The sequence below is a fragment of the Pyxicephalus adspersus genome, chromosome 9 (genome assembly GCF_032062135.1).
Source record: "Pyxicephalus adspersus chromosome 9, UCB_Pads_2.0, whole genome shotgun sequence".
NCBI classification, from domain to species: Eukaryota; Metazoa; Chordata; class Amphibia; order Anura; family Pyxicephalidae; genus Pyxicephalus; species Pyxicephalus adspersus.
Genome location: NC_092866.1, coordinates 4336230 through 4359027, shown reverse-complemented (window position 1 = coordinate 4359027; position 22798 = coordinate 4336230). Strand labels below are relative to the sequence as shown.

Genomic DNA, 22798 nt, shown 5'->3' with positions numbered 1-22798 from the left:
GCCAGGACACTATCTGCATGGAGTTTGCAGGTTCTCCCTGTTATTGCATTGGTTTCCCCTGGCTTCCTCCCACATTCCAAAACCACAGTTAGGTTAAATGGCTTCCCAGAAAATTGAGCCTAGACTGTAATAATGATATATGACTATAGTAGGGACATTAGATTGTGAGCTCCTTCGGGGACAGCTAGTGACATGACTAATAATATTCATCTTTTCTCTAAAATTGTATGCAGTGTATGTTCTTGCAAATATAGTTTATTGATACAAAATGGAGTTGTGATATTCACTAAACTGTGACCACTAAGATTCCTAGAAGAATTGGTAGAACTCAAATTTTGTGCATTCCAAACCTCCAGAGTTTTACACAATTCAGGCACTTTTATTTTATAAAAACTATTTATTCTTTATCTGTACAATGCACTCCTTAGTGCTAGCATAAATATATACATATACATACACAGCAAAACTTATCAGCAACTGTGACTTCATTGACACCAGAGGTCGGCTAACAGAATTGGTTGTCAGTAATTAGGGATCGGAAGATTTTTCAGCCTGTAAAGAAACAAGATGGTGTGAAAGTTTTGAGAAATACTGTTCAGGTCACAGACTGTAAAATGGTCAGCAATGTGCCCTACAGTAAAATGAAAGTTCAGATTTAAATTTTTTGGCTCAGTCCCACCGCCCTCTGAGTTACATAGTAAGTCAGGTTGAAAAATGAAACAACCACTAGGGAAATAAACATATCCCAGATATAAAACCCTATGGACACAGCTGATCCAGAGGAAGGCAAAAAAGGTACAACTCCTTCCTGATTCCATGAGGCAATCGGATGTTCCCTAGATCAGCAGTCCCTGGTATCTTTATTTTAAAGCTTTATTCCCCAGTTTATTCTGTGCTTCTAAAAATCATCCAGCTTTTTCTTAAAGCAATCTGTAGAACTTGCTGAAACTACTTCCTGAGGGAGCCAACTCCACAATTTCAGTAAAGAATCCCTAACTTATCCGGAACTTAAACTTCTTTTCCTCCAGACTCAAAGAGCGCCCCCTTGGCCTTTGTAATGATCTTACAGTGAATAATGGGGAAGAGAGTTCTCTATATGGACTGTTTATATATTTATACAAGGTGATCATATCCCCCCTTATACATCTCTTCTCAAGGGAGAATAGATTCAGTTCAGCTAATCTCTCCTCATAGCTGAGCTCCTCCATTTCTTTTATTAGTTTAGCTGCCCTTTCCTAATGTCCTTTTTGTGAACTGGTACCTAAAACTGGACTGCATATTCCAGATAAGTTAAAATAAATAAATTCAAATTTCCAGAGCACATCCCCTTCTGCTGCTGTGTCCTCCCGTACCCTAGGCTGGGTTTAGACGATAGATATCATGACTCCAGGCCCAACTGAGAATGAGCACACACACGCACACCATAGCCGACTGACTACCACAGAAGAAAGCCAAAAGAAGAATATAAACATCATGACTTGCTGGGGGGGGGGGGGGAATAAAAAAGTGAGCAATGTTGTACTAAGAGACTGTCCACCTCAGATCTGTGTATCTGTGTTTTAAAATTGACCTAAAAACCCTTACAATTTATCCTAAATTCTTCAGAATGAAATCAAATTCATTGGCAATTTACTATGCACAAATGGATTCATGCTGTCATTTCAGACACTGCCACGGAAACCTTCAGGTTTGTTTAAAGTGGAGCATAAGCTACTGATCCCTATGAACACCTTGCATATTTTGTCAGACCAGTGATGGGGATTTTCATACATATTAGCTGTCCCTGCACCTTACACAAGATCAGAATTAGGTCACTATCATCTCCCAGATGTAGTCTCCGGAGTTTGAGATTGTAAAAATCCATCTGGAAGCAGGGCAACAAGTGGCTTTGTATATTTAATTTTGGTATTTTTCATAATTTTTCAGCCCCTAACAGCCTTTTGCTTACCACCTACCTCTTTAGAAGTTCCCTGGGTGTAATCTTGGCTGCCTCCTCCATGTCACTGGGATCCGCGCTGCTATCTTCAGAGTCTGTGCTGTCATTGTCTTCTTTTTTCTTTTTATGTTTGTTTTTGTGCTTTTGCTTCTTGTGCTTTTTCTTCTGCATTAGACACAGAAAACAAAAATGTCAGTTTGGTAAAGGAGGTCTACTACTTAAACAAAACAAGCAAACAATAAATAATCTACTTCATGGACTGAAATGCCAGCTCAGACATATATACAAACACAGGGGGTATAATAAACTACTGATGGCCAATAGCAATCATAACTTCAGAAAAGCAGGTTGTTACCCAAAATGCATTGCTGGCAAACTAATCCCATCACCCTGTCAAACCCAGAAACGCTGCTGTTCTTATCCATCAGTGGGTCAAAATGTTCCTGAGGAAGTCTTACAGGACCCATCCAATGCTTTGGTCATGGGCGACAGACTAAACATTCTGATGAGCTGTTCAGTATATAAAAGACTTGTACGTGCAAAAGAATTGGGTTTTTGTATAATTGTTGGTGATGTTAACGCACCCTTTTGTTCGTTCTTTTTGCTTGTAAAATTACTAACCTATCCATGTTTACATATAGATAGAAGACTTGGTTCCAGGAACTTACAAAAAGACTAAGGATCAAGGTCTGCTCATTGGGTTCACTGACATATTTAGGTCAACCGTGACAACATGACCAACACCCTTCCTACCTTCTCCTTCTTGTGTTTGTGCTCCTTTTTCAGTTTGTGTTTTTCTTTATGTTTCTTGTGTTTCTGCTTCTTTAAGGGGTCATCCCGACTCAGCGAGGGGGAGTGGTTCAAAGTCTGAATGGTGGCTACATTGGGGAAAAAAAAGAAACATGAACATGGTATTGTGGAATTAGTTATTGCCCAAGTCTCAGATAGTAAAACTCTGACCCTTTATAACCTAAACAACAAACTGTTATCCACTGACTTTGGCCAGGTGAAAGATCTTTCGTTAGCCTTGTGAAAGGTATTAGGTGAAGGTAAGCCTTTGGATTTATAGATAATAAAAGGTAGTAGCATGCAATATGTTCACATCATGGTAAATTTTACCTAATGAAATACAGGTTCGCTTGAACCTACCAAAAGTTTCACTTTCACCGACTGAAATTAAACCCCACTCTCCAATTTTGTCCATCTATCACAGACTGTCAAATCCCAGTAGGGGTAATCCTATTGTTTTGTGGGAAGTGGTGCTGAGCTTTAGGGGTGAATAATAAATTAAGGTCCTTAGCAATTCATAAAGTGAAGTGAGGGCTGAGGGCACAGAAGTGAGTTTGCAGGCAAAAAGATAAACATTACCATTTGGCACATTATTAGGCATTGTTGCAAAGGCAGCTTTATACAGAAAATGCTGAATAGAATTCATCAGTGTACACACATTTAGTGTCCAGCCTCCTAGGTGCTGGAACTGTTCTCCTCTATCACTGTAACCCTGTATATGTATCACTAGCCAGCAGAATCAAAGTACTCACTAGAAGGAAGTGCAGGAGGGAGCATGGGGCCAAATTCTTCCACAACATCCATGTTTCCTGGACCATCTGTCAATGCTGGAGTTGCAGGAGGAATAGGCAGATTATTATCTTGCTCTGCAAAGAAAAAAAAAACATTACTATACCGAGGGACCTGAGGAGACCAGCAAGGCAGCTCTACACCCAAAACAGTTTATTTCAGCCTATTAGATTCTCAGTTTCTATTGCTGTGACTACTGGAGAGAATTAGTCTCCTTTCTTGTTATGGTGAACACACAGAAAACAAAGGTAAATAAAGTAGACACAAACTATTAAAAAAAAATAAAGATGGCAAAAAACGCTCTAACATTTCCCCACTCCATCAAAAACAGAAAGTGAGGGGTGTAGGTAGAACACTGCCACCCCATAATTGAAATTCCCTGAACAAGGATCTTAATGGCAGGATCACAAGGGATTACCTTCTTACAGGCTATAAATATCCAGTACTAGGATGTTATTTTTTTTAGTTCAAACACTTAAAAACAAACTTGAGACAGAAAACAGAAAAGTAATAGGATGGAAGACTCACCTTGTACTATGGAAGGCAGTGCGGTCTCTGGCCTGTTGCCTTCAACCCGTTCGCTAGGCAATGGAGAGTCCTCATCGCTCTCCTCTTCTGATGACGAGGACTTCTCATCAGAGGAATCAGCAAATATTGCTTTAAATAAATCTATTGGAGGCCTTGTTTCTTCTTCTGCATCCTGATCAGCCTGGCTTTGGAGCATCTGGGAGAATTAAACAATGTCAGTGACAATACATCTGTGGAAGAATCAAATACAATTCTACAGAGACAAATCAGGTCTGTGATGTTCCATTTAGAGGTTTCTTCACTGCAGTACCCAGCAATGTCAAATTCTACCCTGTTCTTTTATAAAATGATAAATACAACAGTGGGAATTGGACACCTTTGAAATGTTTGTGGCAGATGTAGAAGCTAGAACATTTCTAGTTAAAGCCCCCGTCAATAAAGGACTATTCAAATTTACCACTCTGACAGACCCTCATTTTACTCTGTTACACCCCTAGGAGCATTTTTACACTTTGTGAAAGTGTAAGAAGCCTTCTTCCCCCCCCCATGAGCCATTATGTCACTACATGACTTCATAATAACATAGAAGCCAGAGAAAGGAGCAGCCTAAACAAGTGACCCAGTGCTGGAAACCCAAGAGTGTCAGATGAGATGTTCACTTTTTTGTGTTCCTAAAGTTTAAAGTAGAACTATGGCCTCCCACTAAAAGCATTTAGCTATATGCCCATCTGTTGCCATTGTGAACTACAGTGTCTGGGAGAGGGAAATTGTGATACCACACAAGATTTGGCTCAGGGAAACTATAGCCAAGGGAAGTTGATGGCTTGTGTATAACATAATACGATTTGGGACTTTATAGACATTGTGACCCTGGAGCCTTAAGCTGTACATTGACATGTATGTAAACCCTAATGACCAAAGCTCAACCATTTAGCTCTAGCCCCAAGTGCTTTGCTTTTCATATTTCAACAGAAGGATGATTGCAAGATCCGCACCTGGCTGGAGGGAGCTGCTGAGACAGGAGCTGAACCGCTGTTCTCTTTTGTTTGTTCCTCTTCTTTCTTCGTTTCGCTTTGGTTGCGAGCCTGGCTGAGGAACTCAATCACAGGGTCTTTCTTCTCCTCTGCAGTGGATTTGTCCCACCTGGATGACTTCTTCTGCTCTGAAAAATGTAAAATAAAATGTCATTAGTTGACTAGTATAAATGCATTGCACTATGGTACTTCAGTAACATTATATAGAACGTGAACAGAAACTATGTCACACATTTGCCCATTCAGCAAGAAAGATTGCAAGAACTGTTAAGCCTCTGGCTTCGTCTCTTTTATGGTGGTGGTGATTGGCGAGGACCTCTGTAATTTTAGAGTCAATGGCCTGACTGGGGAGATTTATCCTTTTGTCCCGGTGACCATATTATGTCATTCAAAATTCTAAAGAGGTCACCAGAACTGAAATGGAAGCAAATTGATCTGATAGAGACACCTGTTATCGTAATGGGTTTTTCATCCACAATGGGAAGATTTTACTCCTACTTACTGATTTGTCTCCAGGACACAAAGTGAAAGAAAATTCTCCCAATGAAAAACAAATGATGAAAAAAACAACATGATAGGGATCCCAGCCCTCCCTATTCTATAGCCATTGTTTTTTGTGTCTTTTTGCTAGCTCTGGATAAACAAACCTTGGGGAGACCCTAGTGCTGATTTTCCAGGTCTGTACATCTACTGTTCCTATTATGAATAGCCCCACCATCCCTGTGCTGAGCAGAGGTAGTAAGAAATTGTGACATTCAAGCATATCCTTCCTAATGTAGGAAAAATCCTTTTTTAAAACCCTTTAGTAATAAGTGTACCATAAACACTCATTTGCCTGTTTTATGCGGAAGGAGATGAGGGCCCACAAGTGCAGTCGTTGCAGTGGACCCACTTATGGATTTAAGTAGCCATGACCAATCTTGTAGTGGAAAGGACCAAAGAGTAGGGTTAAACATTAGCATTTACTATGCTAACTGATAAAAGCTGAGGACTGAAAAACGGTCAGTGCACAATATTTGTCTGCATAAAATACTTTCTTAGTCAATAAACCCTTACTGTTTTCAGAAGTCTCCGGCGGTTTCTCCAGTATGGCTGCACGGGTCGTAGTTGGCTGTGGCTCAGGAATGGTCAGGAAGTTGAACACAGAATATTTATCTCTTTTCACTTTGGGCAGTCCTGTCAAAGTTGACCTATAATTCAAAGTTCACAATTTTTTTTTTTTTTTTTCTTTTTTTTTATAAAATGACAAAAAGACAGGCAGAAGAACTAAAATTCACATTAGCATTATTCCCATTGTCACCTGATACAACATTTCTCTCTTGCTGCTCACTCACTTCAGACAAATAATTCTGGTACTTATAACAACTTGCCAGCGACAGGGCACCTACATATTGTTGGAAGAAATATTCATGTAGAATGGTAACCCAATGCACTACTAAATTAGCACCTGCACTGGGTGGTTAAACTGTTCTCTGTGTTAGGTGCAACCCCAGTGCATTCAATATAAACAGGCTGCCTTAAAGACTGATGAAACTTTCCCTAATTTCAGAGCCTGCAGAAATCAGAATAAGCTATTTTAATACAGGAGAGGAATCTAAACAATTGTTGAAGACTGAAGAAAAAAATAGGACTTCAGATTTAACATTTTTGGAATGAAAAGTAGAACACAGAATAAAAACAATATACAAGCCGGTTTGAAAAACAAAGTGTAAAATTCAGATTAAAGTGAACATGTCAGTTGATTTTAAACAGAAAGATGTTGCTTTTCACAGTGGACATTCTGATAAATAAAACTCAAAAGTTCACATTACTATAAGACGGTCTGTACATGACAGAAAGGCGGAAGAAATGGCAGAACTTGAGGCCTCTAAACAGAAGATGGTGCGACTAGTTTACCCTTAGCACTGGAAGGGTCAGATATGTCTGGACCTACACAGCTCTGCTATGATTTTCATTCCTCTGTATCTTACCCTGGATAAGGATCCGGGATGTTAAATCGTTTACAAAGTAGTTTATCCGGATGCCATTCAAAGAGATCTCTTGTCAGCCTTCCAAACATTTTCATTTTTACAGCTGAAGATTTGTCATTCATATCGCCCTGTGGGAATGTCAGAAAATGTGTTTGTTAGGTCTGAAATTAAAAATATTAGAGAAATACTTTAAAAAGATTTCATCGATGACCATTGCATTGCAGTTAAAGTGCAACCCCAAAATTTTTTTTTCATTTTTGATAGCGAAGGGAAGCGGTCTGTTCAGTATGTAATTATTAATGTGTGTTCTTGTACATGTTGGCCGATATGGCTTCCTCAGGAGAAGCACCCAATATTGTACAGTATGATTCTAATGTTTGCACAATAAATGAACATATTAAGGAGAACACTTCTGCCACATAAAGAGAGAGAGGACAGGGAGTATTTTTAGCCAGTAAGGGAGAGGTTATAGGAATTATTGTTCCCAGATCAAAAGCCTCCCCATACTCTAAAAACAACGGCTGTTTCAGAGCCCACAATACTAGAACACACATGAATGAATACGCACAATGCTTACTGTACGAAAAGGACTGCTGGTAAATATGTGGAATTTTACTGTACTTTGTATATAAATTTAAGGACATTTTAACAGTATTGTGCACCTTCAATACCCCACTATTTGATTTTTCCAAGCTGTAACAATTTGGGATGTGGCAGCAAATAATGGGCCTATGCTATTCATTAGCTGATAATGAAAAGCACAATAATGGACAAACATAGGAGAAACGTTTAGGGAAGGAACCTCTTGATCCCTGGGAACCTCCACTTTATCCAAATCGTCTTCGCATTTTCCTCGGGTGAATCGGGATGAGAGTGAAGAATTGGTTGGCTTGTACAACATGGCAGAGCGCATGAATTCTTCTCGTTCACGTGATCGCTCCCATTCGGTCATGTTGGGGTCCAAGCAGCATTCCAGAGAATCTGGGGTACAAGCAGAATTGTATATGGCCATAGAAGATATACATTTGTTAACTGGATTTGATGAATATATTTTTGTTAGGTATAATTAATTAATAAGTGCAGCAAAAAGACGATTTACGATTAAGTACGATTTGTTACCTTTCTGGCCTTCATGAAGTTTCCGGATATAGATTTCATATCTTTTCTGTTTTTCTGGATTTTTCTCAAAGGGTCGGAACTCTTCTGCGTTTGGTGGTACCAGACGGCGGTCAAGCAACTCATCCTGCTGCCTGTTCTTTACCTCATCTGCAGATGCAGCCTGGAAGCGGCTCTTCAAAGCTTCCTGTGCAAGTTTTTGTGCTTTCAGACGTTGCTCCTCTATCGTCTGTTTCACATCACGGATCCGTTCCCGATCTTGGTTGGAGAGGAGGTCCAGGACTGAGGAAGGCCCTAGGAAAATTTTCACAAATTGTGGCAGGATTCTACTTTTCATCACTTCCGTCAAGAAGGTCATATGCATGCTAGTACTGCAGCAAAGGCCGATTAGAGTGTTGCTTTACATGTATTTGCAACGAAAACCTGTTGTAACCCTAAATGTTAGATCAGCTAATTCGGGTATTTTGTACCACAAAGCTGGAGTAATGCAGGAAAATGTTTGTTTTATGAATACACCGGCATTATTTGTGTGTGCTTGTACAGGTGTTGGACCAAATGAGCTATTTAATCTAAGCCGAATCTCAGCTCATTGTTGAACGATCATTCGCAGCAACTTGCTATATATGTTGCTTATATCCTGCTACTGCCTTGGCACTGCTTTTGGATTTGGTCTGATCCTGTGTCCTGCTGTTGCTGACCTTTTACAACTCTTTTGACCAATTTGCTAGTGGTTTTGTAGATTAATGCCATTGCTAATCTCAGTCTGTTTTAGCCTACTACAATTCTGCTTGTCCGAACACAGTCTTGGGTCTCTATGCTTCAATGCCTGACTTCAGTTGACCCTAGCTAGCATCCAAACCACAACTGTTCATACTTTGGGGTTTCCATGCTGTCCTATTTTATGCCTGCCCTCAAGATCTTGCTCATGAAATAAGGACAACGAAACTTACTCAATCTACCAGGTATATCTTATTTAAAGCTTGATACCCTTGCTGCATGTTGCTTATGACCACCAAAAGGCTTCAATAAATTTGCATTTGATGGGTTTTAGGGGACAGTCTCCTTAGAACCCAAAATAAGTGGCTATTACTCACCCTGAAGTGCCTCCTCTCCCAGCATCTCCCTTCTCTGGGAAGAGCTGAGCTGGTGTCTGCTAGGTTGTTGATCATTCTTTGGTTCTGCAGGGGGATTCTGGGAAGACAACAGCAGGGCCTGTAACACAGCAGATTTCTGACTGGCTGCATTTAGCACCGGCCGGAAGTAGTGCACTGGCTTGTAATCCCGTGGAAGGTCAGGTGCCAGATAAATCTACAAAAATTCAAGAATATTTTTGTTAAATACAAAAAAAAAATTTTGGTAGCTGAATACAGATAGTGCAGTAGTACTTTGTATATGAATCTGTTTTGAATATCCTTTTATTGTGCCCTATAATTAGTATGGGTACAGAAGGATTAGAGTATCAGACAAGTTTTTAATACTACCTGAAAATTTTTGTGTCTCAGTGATGCTCCTCACCCTAATTTCAACCCAAAGAGCCCGGGAGCTAACTGTGACCCTTTGCTACTTGGAATATGGGCCTTTAATCCCAGCAAGCAGTTGTGGAAAAAATATTTGTACAGAAGAAAGCTCTCCTGCAGCATGTTTTACATTTATACCTGTAACATGTTGCCAGTCTCTGTCCATCTACAGCAGTGTGTTATTGTTCAACAAGCCAATACAGTACTGTATATATTGAATTTAGTATATGCACCCCCTGGGGATGTCAGGGGCCATAGTTGAGGCCCCACACAACTAGTAAGTTGAGCAACATTGGTTGAGGGGGTTAGGGATAAAAAGTAAGTTACATTTGTTCTCACTTCTGCAGGTATCCTTCCAAAAATTCATCTGAACCCAAGCTTAAGTCACTCAATCCTTTAGCACATTACCTGGTATTTTCCTTCTTCATTGAAGGTGGCTAAACAACTCCCTCTCCCAATGTCTAAAACATGTTAGAATTGCAGCACTGTACAATGTGAAACAGCCTGTTTGGTTGGCTGGCTGGCTCTCCTATTGTTAGACTGATTTGTGATATGCAGGAGACTATAGCACAGACATATGGTTATATTTCAGATACTAGTCCAATATGTTATTTAGAGATCACATACTGAAGACTAAAGTCACAGAACAGATTTCAGAATGTTTATTGTTTTGCTGTATTCTGAGACTTGGGGTAACTTTAATTATAGTTTACGCCATAAATGGGCCCTATACCAAGCCAGAAACCTCTTTGTGCTGCCAACCTAACCACATAGGCGGTTTTTTAACATCTCATAGTTGTGCCCCCAAGAAAAGGGTCAAGGTCACTTAGGGTAAATGTACTATAAGTGTACATGCCCTCAGAGCTGCAACCTTTTATAATTCTGCAGCATTTTTCTTGGTCTTCATTTAGTTCAAATTCCTATTGATCCTCTTTTCCCTCTCTGTTACCTCTATCGCTCATTGTATTTTGTTCGGTGTGAAGGTTACGGTTATCTTACAAGCCAGGGCAACATTTATTGCATTATCGTTATCTGCCAATGTTTTATGATAGCTTTCTAAACCCATAATTACAAAAATAAAAACCTATTAGGTTAGCTGCCAGCTTGGCCTATTGATTTTACAACATATAAATGAAATAAGACTTCACCATGGAGGAAAGTGAAATGTTACCTTTTTCAGTGGCGTCGCTTGTGTCCCTATAGAGAAGCCCTCTAGGACTTTGCCGAGATATTTCAGTTCTTTGGAAGACCCTGGGAAGAAGACACAGCAATTTACACATTCTGGATACATATACATTGTCTTATAGGAAGATGAAAATCCACTTTAAATGTTAGGTGTACATTGAATAAAACATCATCACTGCAGGCTAAGCAAACACGGGCAGCCTTCAGAATATAAATTTCAATCCTTTTAACTCTGCAATGTAAATCTTATGTGTGGGGGTTTCAAATTTTGGAAAAGCTGCTACTAGAATGCATTGACCCTGAAAAGACCCAAAGCTGCTATCAAGCGATTGGAGACTGCGTCAGGCTGCCTATGGGGCTTTAGAACATTGTGCTTGAAACTATTTTTTTTGGTATTTTATATTTTTGTTATCCAATGATAGGACAGTGGTGTGGGTATGGCAGATTTAGGTTAAAGGCTGTCAACTTTTAGAAATTAAAAGGTGTTTTGAACTCTTGTTTAAGAACAGGTTCAAGAAGAAAAAAAAAAATTAGGATTTTTTAATCAAAGTCCTATACAAGATTAATTTTCTCATAAACGAAAAAGAGCTTATATATGGTTAATGTTATGGTTAACAGGAGTCTCAATACGTAACCATCACTGCATATATATGTATGAATCAATGTCACTTGTTCAATATAAACAATAATTATTCCTATTAAACATAAAAGAAACATGAATGTAATTTTTTTTTTGAACAAGTGACATTGATGCAATCAAATATCTAATGCATTTGCTTATAGTTACATAGTAGGTAAGGTTGAAAAAAAAAAAAAGACATAAGTCCATCAAGTTCAACCACTAGGGAAATAAACATATCCCAGATATAATCATCCTCCTCTAAAGAAGCCACAAGGCGAAACGCGTTAAGTCTCTAGGATAAGGTACACACTTAGCATATATAAGCACTTTTTGTTTGAGAACTTAAACCTTGTATAGGTCTTTGATTAAAAATCCTAATGTTTCTAATGTAATCTTAATCCTAAAAACTCACCTCTTGAGCCTATTCTTAAACAGGATTTCAAAACACCTTTTATGTTCACTTTTTTTAGGCAGTTGGTCAAATATGATTTTCAGATCCATATTTGGATCCAACTCGCACATCTGTCAGCTTTTACAGATTAAAGAATTTTCTCAATCACCTTGGGTTGTAGCAGTGACAAGTAAATTTGGAACTGGATGTAACAGTTAGATCCCATAACAATAGTTTTCAGGGACTGAAGCTATGCCCCCTTTATATAGGCAAAAAAAGCAGTGTATGTGGGCTTCAAATTTGTGTTTTTGAAATAATGTATATCTGCACAGTATCCATTGGCAGCTACTTCTAACACGCAGAGAAGGAGTCTCTGCCCCAGGGTGAGAACCATGCTTCTCCCTCAACGGCAAGTGAGCATTGTCACCCTAGAAAAGAAAGAGGTTTACGGTCACCAGACCTGAAAAAAGCAAGCCAATACAGCCATTACATCCAGGGACTGATACGCATCAATGCATTACATTTTCACATTGGATTTAGATGCACTATAATCCCTACCAGCTATCTGCTTTGCAATTTATCTCCTTTTGTTTTTGTATGTTTCTTTAGCACACCTTTCCCAAAGCCACTGTGGTTTGTTAACTGGCCTCTTACCAAAACTGTCCCAGGGGGGAGTGTGTTTAGGTAAGATTTGTCACCTTCTATGGGAGAAAAAGTCTGCTGGGAAATATCTATGTCTTTTGCACCGCAGTTTATTTTTGGACTCGGGTTATAAATGTAAATATCAAATGGATATCATAGCTGCAGCTGTGATTGTCAGAGGTTTTATGTACTGTGTGTTGGACAGCACTGAGAGGGTTAAACTGATGTAAGTGTTTTATAGACTGCTGAGAGAAGAGGTAAACAGAGAAACACAGCAAACACTTTGCAAGCTGCTGCCCACAGCTACACAAACAAACATTGGACACACCTCTGTTGATACAAGATCTTGGCACAGAGTAGAGGCAGATCTGCTTGCGTGAATAAATACAGCTAGCATAGGGACAGGAGGAGCCTGGGAGATGATCTGTGTACCTGAGGGGGACAATACTGCACCTCTTACTAAAATCCAAATGGAGGCAAAATCTGGAGAATGATTTGTGTCCCACAGAGGGGCAACACTGCTGGTCTTCCTATTGCAAAGGAACAGGGAAGTAGGAGCCTGGGGAAACATCTTAGGGACAATACTCCTCAATCTCCTCAAAGTCCAAAAAGAGGAGGTGCCTGAAGAATGATTTGTGTCCCACAAAAAGGACAACACCGCTACACCTATAGCACAGGGACAGAGGAATGAGACACCTGGGAAACATTAGTGTCCCACAGACGGACAATGTCCCTACTCCTAATGCACAGTGAAAGAGAAGCATGAGCCCGGGGAAACATCTGTGGCCCACAGTGGGACAAATTTTGAACCTCCTCTGTTGCTCACAGTGGGACAACAATGCTACACCTACAGGGGAAAGAGGACCTTGGTGAAACATTTGTGCCCCACAAAAATTACCGCTACTTCTCTTATAGAACAGAGACGGGAGGAAGAGCCTAAAGAATGATCTGGGTCACACAAACAAAAACAACCACTAATCTTTCTACATACAGCTTCAGGTCTTTTCAAATAGCTAAAGGTGTAATAGAGACTTTGTTAACGAGTAGCAAATCAAATAACAAAAACATAGGAGCTAAACACTTTCTTTGCTTCCCTTTACTTTAACCTGGTGATCCAGCCATTAACAAACTTCCTTTCCTAAAGTGATAACACCTTCTTGTACTGCATATATAAAGGTGACTACCTCCCTTTCAATCAATATCCACTCTCCAGTATAAATAAAGCCTTACCTTTTCTAAAACACTGTAGGTGATGTTCACACAATTCCTATTTTCAAATAGTGATGGATATAAATTCTCTTTGTTGTTTTTCTAATGCTTCTGATCTCCTGCAGCCTCATTTTAGCTGCCTTCTGTCTACACTACAGCAATGGATGCATGTAAACTCTCAGGGTGGGTTTTCTAAAGGTGACAACAGTGGGCCATGTTTGTGTAATGTATGTTAAAACAACTATAGGTAGTCTATATGGCAAGCTTATGTAACAGGGCAACAACACAGAAACACAACTAGGAGACTGGTACTCTCTCATAGTGTATATTTCAAGACTGAAAAAGAATGTTAAGAATATTAATGGTGCCCCAGTAACAAACTAAAACTAGTTTAAAAAAAAAAAAAACAAACATACGTTGATGTCTGCTATTAGGCAAGCTGAACTTTATTATTACCTTTATTACCTTTCTTGCTCTTATATTCTTTAGGGGCAGTCCATCCAAAAAGGCCATCTCCGTGCTCTTCCTCTTTGAGCACCGTGTCATACTTGGACAGGGAGTCCGTGCCATATATGTCGTCATCCTCATCCTCCATAGCCCCGACACCAAAAGCCTGAACAGGAAACAGAGCACAGTGAAGCGGTTAGCCTAATACTGCAATCACAGAGGTGTATTGAGGAGAAGGTCTATGGGAAGCACAGAACATTGGGCCACAGTGTCTATGTTGCTCTCCAACCATAGAATACATTTAGTATTGTATACACAAAACTTGTCCATCAAAGGAGCTCACAATCTAATGTCCCTACCATAGTCATATGTTTTTAATACAGTCTAAGGTAAATTTTGGGGGGAAGCCAATTAACATAACTGAATGTTTTTGGAATGTGGGAGGAAACCGGAGTACCCAGAGGAAACCCACACAACACGGGGAGAACCTGCAAACTCCATGCAGATAGTGTCCTGGCTGAGATTACAACCTGGGACCCAATGCTGCAAGAGCCAGAGTGCTAACCACTGAGCCATTGTGCTGCATTTAAAAAGGCGTGTGTGTGTTTTTAGCTGCTGGAGTTTACCTTTAAGACACAGAGCATTTATGCAAAGAGAAGTATAAGCAGAAAATAAGTAACTACCAATGCAATAAGTATGACATTAAGGAGGTACCTGTCCAGAAATCCCAACTTTCCTTCCTTTGCCATGCCGTACATCTCCCAGTGAACTGAACCTCTGCTCAGAGCCATCACCAAACAAATTAATGTGAGAGTCCAAGGATCCAAACAAGGCCTGGCGAGGATCAAGCCCCCGGTAACCAAGACCATGGACGTTGTTCTTTACAGTGAAATCTATGGGGGTCACATCTTTGGGGGCAAAGGTCACATTTTCCGGTAGGTATTCATCTTCTTCCTCCTAGAATAAAAGCCACAAATAGATAAGTAAAGTTTATTCTTATCAGGAAACCTCACAGATTTCAATCCACACCTGAGATATTCTTACAGTTATAAAGCTGATAAGCTGTAAACAACTATAGGTGACAAGTGAAAACTATTTTTTTTTGGTATTGACTTAAGTCTCACTTTACAAAACAAAGGATCAGGCAGGTGGATATTGCATAAACTTACCTGCCTGATCACAGAGGGAGTATGTGAAAAGGCTGAGATGCGCATGTGCAGCATCAGCTTTTGCTACCAGGGAAACCCAATAATCTCTGCTTTCCCCTGCATGTGCTGAGGATGAATGAACCCTTGCATGCCTGAGCAGGAATTATGTTACCACAGCATGGTCACTCAAGACCGCAGAAGAAAGGAAGATGGCTGCGCCCTGCGAGTGAACGCAGATAGGCAAATCCCACTGCTTTAGTTCTGCCTTAAAGCTTATCCACCAGCTGGATACATATGCGATGCCTAAAGCTGTAACCCTGGCCTTGAAAATTTTAACTTCAGCTCTCAAAGAAGAATACAGTCTGTCCCTGCACCTCCCTACTGGTTTAAATTTGTGGAGTCACCATTCAAAAGGATAGTACGAGGAAGTGGGCAAAATTCCACTTTAATCAATATCGGAATTACAGTGCTAAGGCTTTTGGGGCTCAGATGATAATCCAGAAAATCCCCCTTCATCAAAAGGCCAATGAAATCTTTTAAAAACTTTCCAGTTTCATTACAGACTTTATTTTAGATTTGGCAACAAAGTAATTTATTTTCTGAGCTATGCAATGCAGACAGATCATGGAAGGTGGGGAGGGACAGGAAAGGTGCAATACATAGCACCCTGCTACTACAGCCACTACTTCACTTCTATAAATCCACTAAAAGAATACCCCAGTTGGATGGGTTTACCTGCCTGCTGCCTCCATCAATCGCTGCAGTTCCTCCCACCACCTTGCAAGTTATGGGGCCATAAAGCTACATCTAGATGTATATAAACCTTTACAGAAGTGAAGTAGAAGCTTTTGAAGAAGCAGGCAGATGGAGGCAAATCTCCTGGCTGTTCAATGTCAGTAAACGCTGCTCTTTTTGTGTAAGGCAGCTGGACCGTCCGTGAAAGAGCTTAGGGTCACAAACACTGACTGACAGGTGAGATTCCCCCGCTTCCCTCTCTGATTTTTTGATCATCTAACCTGCAGACCAAATTTGCTCCTCCTCCTCCTCCTCCTCCTCGCACACAGGTCTTTCCTCTTACTGATTCATACAATACTATGAAACATATAGGCTGCCAGTAGAAGCTAATATTCTCAGATATTTGAAAACGTGACCAGGGAGCGTCAATACACAAAAGTTTATAGACACCAGTCACTGGAAAGGCAAATATAGACACTGCACTTAAAAGGCTGGGGTGAGTTCAGAAGTAACCGCTGGGTGATAAAGTGATCAATGCTTTAATACTAATTTATAGGTTTCTTCTTCTAGGTACATTATGAATGCTAAAGACCTGTGGGGAGATATTACACATTATAAAATCTGATTAATAAAAACAAACATTATCAAAGAGCATATAAAACAATGACACAAGCTGAATTTATACAGCAAATAAAATATTAATATATCATAGTAAAAGAAAAAAGGGCAAAAAGGTATACCCAACATCTATAATATTACCTTGGAAAGCCTGCCAATTCCTCCCTCAAATTGGACAGCCAGTATCATCAATATAAATAATAATTTCTAAATATACAAATATATCTCTATTGGGGTTTATTCTGATCTGGTAAAAAAAAAAAATACTCCCCTAGCCACCCTCTGTGCTTCCCCAATGACCTACTAATGACTTCCTCACTCAAACTCCTCACATGCACAGCTCCAAAACATTTCTAGAGCTGCCCCGACTCTCTGGAATGGTCTTCCTCGGCTCATTTGACTTGCTCCTACTTTCTGCTCATTTAAAAGAGCCCTCAAAACCCATTTTTTCAAACTTGCCTACCCATCTTCTTCTGTCTTTTGAAACCATCACTTCTTCCCACCACTACATATCCACCTCCTATTGTGTGTTGCTTCCCCCACCTACTAGATTGTAAGCTCTTCAAGGCAGGGTCCTCTCCTCCTGTATTACTGTCTGTATTCATCTGTCTTTTGCAAGCCCTATTTAATGTACAGCGCTGTGTAATATGTTGGCGCTATATAAATCCTGTTTATTATTATTTGTTATTAATAACAAAAATATTCTGTAACATTACCTCCGATCCTTCAGAGCCTGTAGGGGGCAGCGCACAGCCATACATTTTCCTGCCAGATTCTGGGGAAAAAATCCAAAATTCATTTAATATACTACACAAACAGATGCTACCGTCCCTGTCTAGTCAGCTTAAAGCTTGCACAGAACTCTCTATCTCTACATGAACTCAATAAATCCATAATGTGGGAACGACTGCAATAAATTCTGACCAATGTACCAAAAATATATTACATACGGAAGTCAATGTTGTTATTTTCTTAAGAATATCAATCATCTGCATCTGTTCGTTTCAGACAGGTGACAGTTACAGGTGACGGAGTATTTAGAGAATGAATCAGTGCTGGGATTCCTGTATATCCACAAGACAGGGTTGTGTCAATCCCAACAGATTACATCATGGTTGCAATAAAATTGTATACTGGTAAGCTTTACATGCCTTTAAATGTCCAGTAAAAGTATCATTGGGTGCTGAATATTCTGTATATCAGCCAAGATTCTGCAAAGCTCCACCATACAGCCCATCAGAGGAAAAGAAAGAAGTCAACCAAGAACTGAAAAGGCTTATTACAGCTTCCCAGTCCTGTGATCGGCTCTGGGTTCAGTCGTATGGGTGGTTAAAGGTTCTTGTATTTTTGACAGTGCATCCTTTTCAGCCTTGAAGTTTTAATAAATCAGGCCCATAGCACCTGACCAACAAGACTCATGAATTTATCACCAGCAAAGGGTGTTACAAATACAATACATGACCAATACATGAAATAACAGACATTTGTTTTACAGAAAGGTTGAGGACATATATAAAATGAAAAAAAGGATATAGTAATTTGTTAACATTCTTTTTAAGAACATGGAGTCATTTAGGTCTCCAGATCTCCTTAAGGCCAGTATTTACTAGGGCTCTTTATGGTACCCACCAGGCTCCTGCTTCCGTACTTTCCTCTTGGTCCGCGGACCCACACCCTGTCCTTCTTTCCATCCCATCTGCCGAAGCAGCTGCACTCCAATAGTGATCCTGAGGAGAGGAGACAAAATTAGACTTTTCATTAGGATACCTCAATTTTCCTACCAAAAAATGCCCAATGACCTTTTTTACAAATATCCGAATGAATTCATGTTGTTCATATCACACATATGAATGATACCGTTAAAACTACAGCACAAAAATGTCTCGTTCTCCAAAGTGGAGTGGAGTCCCTTCTACGTCAATGACCACCATCACCAGGACAGAAAGTGAGGGAAACACTTCTCTATGAGGACATGGGTGGCATCAAAAACCCAAAGAGCTTCTAACCCTTCTCAAATACACCTACAACAAAAAATTTGGGTCTTGGCTCCATTAACAAACATACCCACAAATAACTATCTAATCTAAATATATTCAAAATAAAAAAAGTTTTACTTGGCAGGAGCAATCAAGTCCTCTAGGATGGTGGCTCCTGGTATAGGCGCAGTAACTGCAGCCAACTCTCTGGCCTTCTCACGAATTTTGTCTTTGCTTTTCGAAGCAAAATCATCTGTAGTCATGATTTCCTTTGGTGCTATTCCAAACTCACCGAGATCCTGTAAAATAAAAAATACACATATTCAGATAAACTATGATTTTATGGTCATCAGTTTCACATGTTGGTGCAGAGAGGCTCTGTAGCCCTGTGTATAGAAGAATATGTAGTGGGGACCTAAGAAGGATGCCAACCACAAATCACCTGAATATTACATTTAACCTTTCTGTAAATGGAATCAATCCAGCAATTTCACATCTAACATTTATAAGCAACAGGCAACACCATGGAGTTTACATGAAAGATTCCGGTCATGCTCTATTGAAGTCTTTTCATTTGGGCAGCATGACAGCTTAGTGGTTAGCATTCTGGTCTTTGCAGTGCTGGGTCCCAGGTTTGAATCTCAGCCAGGACACTTTCTGCACTAGGTTTGCAAGTTCTCCCCATATTTGGATGGGTTTCCGCCCATATCCCAAAAACAATGCAGTTAGGTTACTATGAGTTACTCTCTAGCTGGGGAGAGCTTTAGGGTTCTCCACATGGAGAGATACCAACTCTGATGGCTTTCGCAATGCTTTACCTCCTCATCCATGAAATCCTCCGGACGATTTCCATGATGCTCAGACCTTTCCTTTCGAGAAGACACAAATGTAGAGGGGGTCCACCCTTAAACAGAGCGATAAATTAATAACAAACAACTAACTCATTTATTGCACTTTATACTACAAATATACACAAGTTAATTTAAAAGCTTTTTAAATCTAAATCTTTGATTTAAAAGCTAAATCCTATAAATCTCATGTAGAATAGGCATCTTTAGAAGCAGAGCGATGAAGCTGCTTCTAATGGAGACCCATACAAATAGTTACCCCCAAAATCATTATTGCGGCTTCAGATCCAGGCATCAGGTACAGTAATCACTGACTATATTTAAATATACAAAAAGTCATTTTTTTTTCAATATAAATTATAGGGTTAGCCATCCCTTATATTATGTAAAAAATGTGGCGACAAGTTCAATTTAAATCTTCGTGTGCTTAGTGCATTTTTGCAGCAATCCAGGGTAACACTTTTCTACTACAAGACTGTAGTGTACAGACTGGCCACTGCTGCTCTCTCTCCGTGCTCAGCAAGACTGGTCTTTTATCCGCCCCGTCCTTTACTTTTCTACAAGAAAGCTGTAGTGTGCAGACCAGCCACTGCTGCTCTCTCTCTTGGCTCTGGGTGACTGGTCTTGTATCCGCCCCGTCCTATACTTTTCTACTACAAGGCTGTAGTGTACAGACTGGCCACTGCTGCTCTCGCTTCTTGCTTAGGGTGACTGGTCTTGTATATGCCCCTTTCAATACTTTTCTACTACAGGGCTGTAGTGTACAGACCAGCCACTGCTGCTCTCTGGTCTTGTATCCACCCTCTCCTATACTTTTCTACAAGGAAAGGGGGGCTATTGGGCCCCTCCACAGCCCTGCTTTCTCCAAAGGTTATGTACAGCACATTGCTACTAACATGACACTGTTGCTTTTACAACAAAATTGCAAAATCCTTTATCGTTACTGAGGAACACCAATCAATAAATGTTTTTGTATCCCTAGTTTAGCCTTGTAGTGAGTTCAAAGCTAAGGACTTTGTACTAAGCTGTCATTTCCAGCAATACCAGCCCCCAGGTCAGATCCAGAGGGAGAAACCCCTCGGCATGGGACACGGGCAGCAATACAAATCTGACATGTGAGGGTCTAAAGCTGCGTACACACTTGCAATTTTTGTTGTTGGAAAGGATCTTTCACGATCCTTTCCAACGACAAGGGACTACCCGATGCATGAACGGTGCTGTACATACAGCACCGTTCATGCTCTATGGAGAGGGGAGGGGGAGAGCGACGGAGCGGCACCCTGCTGCGCGCTCTCCCCCTTCCCTTTCATTAGGATCGGTCGTCGTCCATCGTCCGTGGATCCGGCAGGTCAGTCGTTCGGACGATGGACGACACCGACTGTACACACCGAAGATTTTCGGCCGATGATAGAGCGATAAAAATCTGCCGTGTGTACGTAGCTTAACTCACCTCTCTTCCTTTACACAGAATATGTGCATTTTGCAAGAACCACTCAGGAAAGCTCATCATTCATTTACAATTCATGACCCAAATGCAGTAATGAATTCCCTGACAGCCAAGTTACATGACCTGTAATATCACCTGCAGCAATGCATCTAATAACGCATATACTGCATCCTTGAGTGAAGAAGAGCTTACAGATGCACATGACAGGTAAGGATATTCATGGCTCTGATCAAATACCCCAAATATTTACCTTCCTTAGAACCAACAGTGTTAAAGTAACCAGCAGAAAAACCGCCGGTGAAGGCACCATGGAAACGCTTGTATCGCCCCTTTTCATCTTTGACCGTCTGATCTTGTAGTGGGATGGGCTTCTTGGGCTGTTCTCCTAAAAAAGTAAAATAATAATTTATTAGATATGAGAAATATGAAGTAAGATTACAATATTGCAATAACAGCAGAACAAAGTAAGCTGCATTTAAGTTATATGCAGTGGCCCTAAACAACAAGTTAGGAACTACAAGTCCCATGATTCCTTACAAGGCAAAGTCTAAAGTATGCCAGCTTGAAAGCTCGCACTGCATGCTGGGAGCTGTATTCCAGTCAAGGCCATGGGGCTCCAGGTTACTAAGTAAGAGCTCCAATATCCAATGCTGGCTCTCGTTTATTCCTAATAAAGCCTCACGCGGCGCTAAGACTTAGCAGACCACCCTTAAGTTTCTTCTTACCTTCTTCGTACAACTCCAGCGGCTTCCCATAGGTAACAAAATCCTCCTCGCTATCGCTGTCCTGGGCCGCCATCTTTGTACACCCACTACGGAAGTAGAGGGACAACACTTTTCCACGTGACCATCAGCCGCAGCTTCCCTCCTGAGGCGTTTCTAACCCGGCTGTGTTTCCATGGTAACGCAAGCCAGGCTTTTTGGGTTGCCACAGGCCTGAGAGATTTTATTGGACGCAATGTCCTGCCAGGGATTTCTTGCACTATGTGGGTGCTTGTATTATAAAACATGTCTGTGAACATAAAAGTGAACCTTTGTCATATTTGTGAAATAAATGTTTTTAGAATTACACATTTGAGGTCCATTTTCATGTACTTCTTTGCAATCCTAACATGTTTTAAGGTTTGCCTAATGTTTCAGCTAATGACATTTTTCATTTACCCAGTACTTTATTTTTTATGTCCCATTTACTCAGTGAATGTGTATTTCCCTCTTTTTTAAATAAAGCCTAATGGCTTTATTTAAAAAAGAGGGAATTACACATTCACTCGTGGGAATCTCCCAGGTGCATATGTTTCAATAGCAGTAATTGATTGCCACCAGGGAATCTTTCAGGGATTGTCAGATTCTCTGTTATATTAGAGGCCATTGAGGGTAATTCCTTCTACTTCCTGTCACAGAGACCCAACAAGAAATGAGGGTAAATTTCCACATTCTGTCTAAATCAAGCAAAACAAAAATATGTCGGCTGCGGTTGGGCTTGTTCATGTGGTTAACATTTCATGGGATAATGTATGTTGTGTTATTGTGAGTCATTTACCTTGAACAAGTCATCCATGCAACACAAAGCACTACAATGAGTAAATGGTTCATCTCTGTGGACAGTGTTGGCTGGGAAGGTCCATTAGAGCCCCATTCAGAATAAAAGGCATCGCAATGAAGTGGAATTAAATTTTGGTTGCTGTCGGCAAACTTTTGCCATCATTGGTAAGTATACACATCATACTTGCCAGTTTCAGCACGCGCTGATTTTTGCCTAGGTTCCCTGAAACAATGACAGGTCCAGGATCCTTGAAAATGGAAGACAAAGTCACCAGCACTCCAAAGTACAGGATTCTTGCTTTATTATGAA

General features: G+C 40.4%; 1 protein-coding gene across 2 annotated transcripts; it reads right to left on the bottom strand.

Moving 5' to 3' along the window:
- Positions 1-377: 377 nt before the first annotated feature.
- Positions 378-21797, bottom strand: GPATCH1 (G-patch domain containing 1). Of its 2 annotated transcripts, none has more exons than XM_072422220.1 (20): positions 21673-21797; positions 21198-21332; positions 19471-19556; positions 18791-18951; positions 18306-18403; positions 17393-17451; positions 14890-15132; positions 14185-14341; positions 10851-10930; positions 9257-9470; positions 8166-8456; positions 7849-8027; positions 7047-7174; positions 6133-6266; positions 5038-5204; positions 4043-4238; positions 3478-3591; positions 2690-2814; positions 1956-2101; positions 378-552 (listed from the first exon to the last, which is right to left on the bottom strand). In XM_072422220.1, the coding sequence occupies exons 1-20, from the start codon at positions 21743-21745 to the stop codon at positions 522-524; spliced, it is 2817 nt and encodes a 938-aa protein (XP_072278321.1). In that variant the 5' UTR covers positions 21746-21797; the 3' UTR covers positions 378-521. The 2 variants fall into 2 exon arrangements, with proteins under 2 accessions (XP_072278321.1, XP_072278322.1); XM_072422221.1 differs by having other exon boundaries at positions 14194-14341.
- Between the last annotated feature and the right edge of the window lie 1001 nt (positions 21798-22798).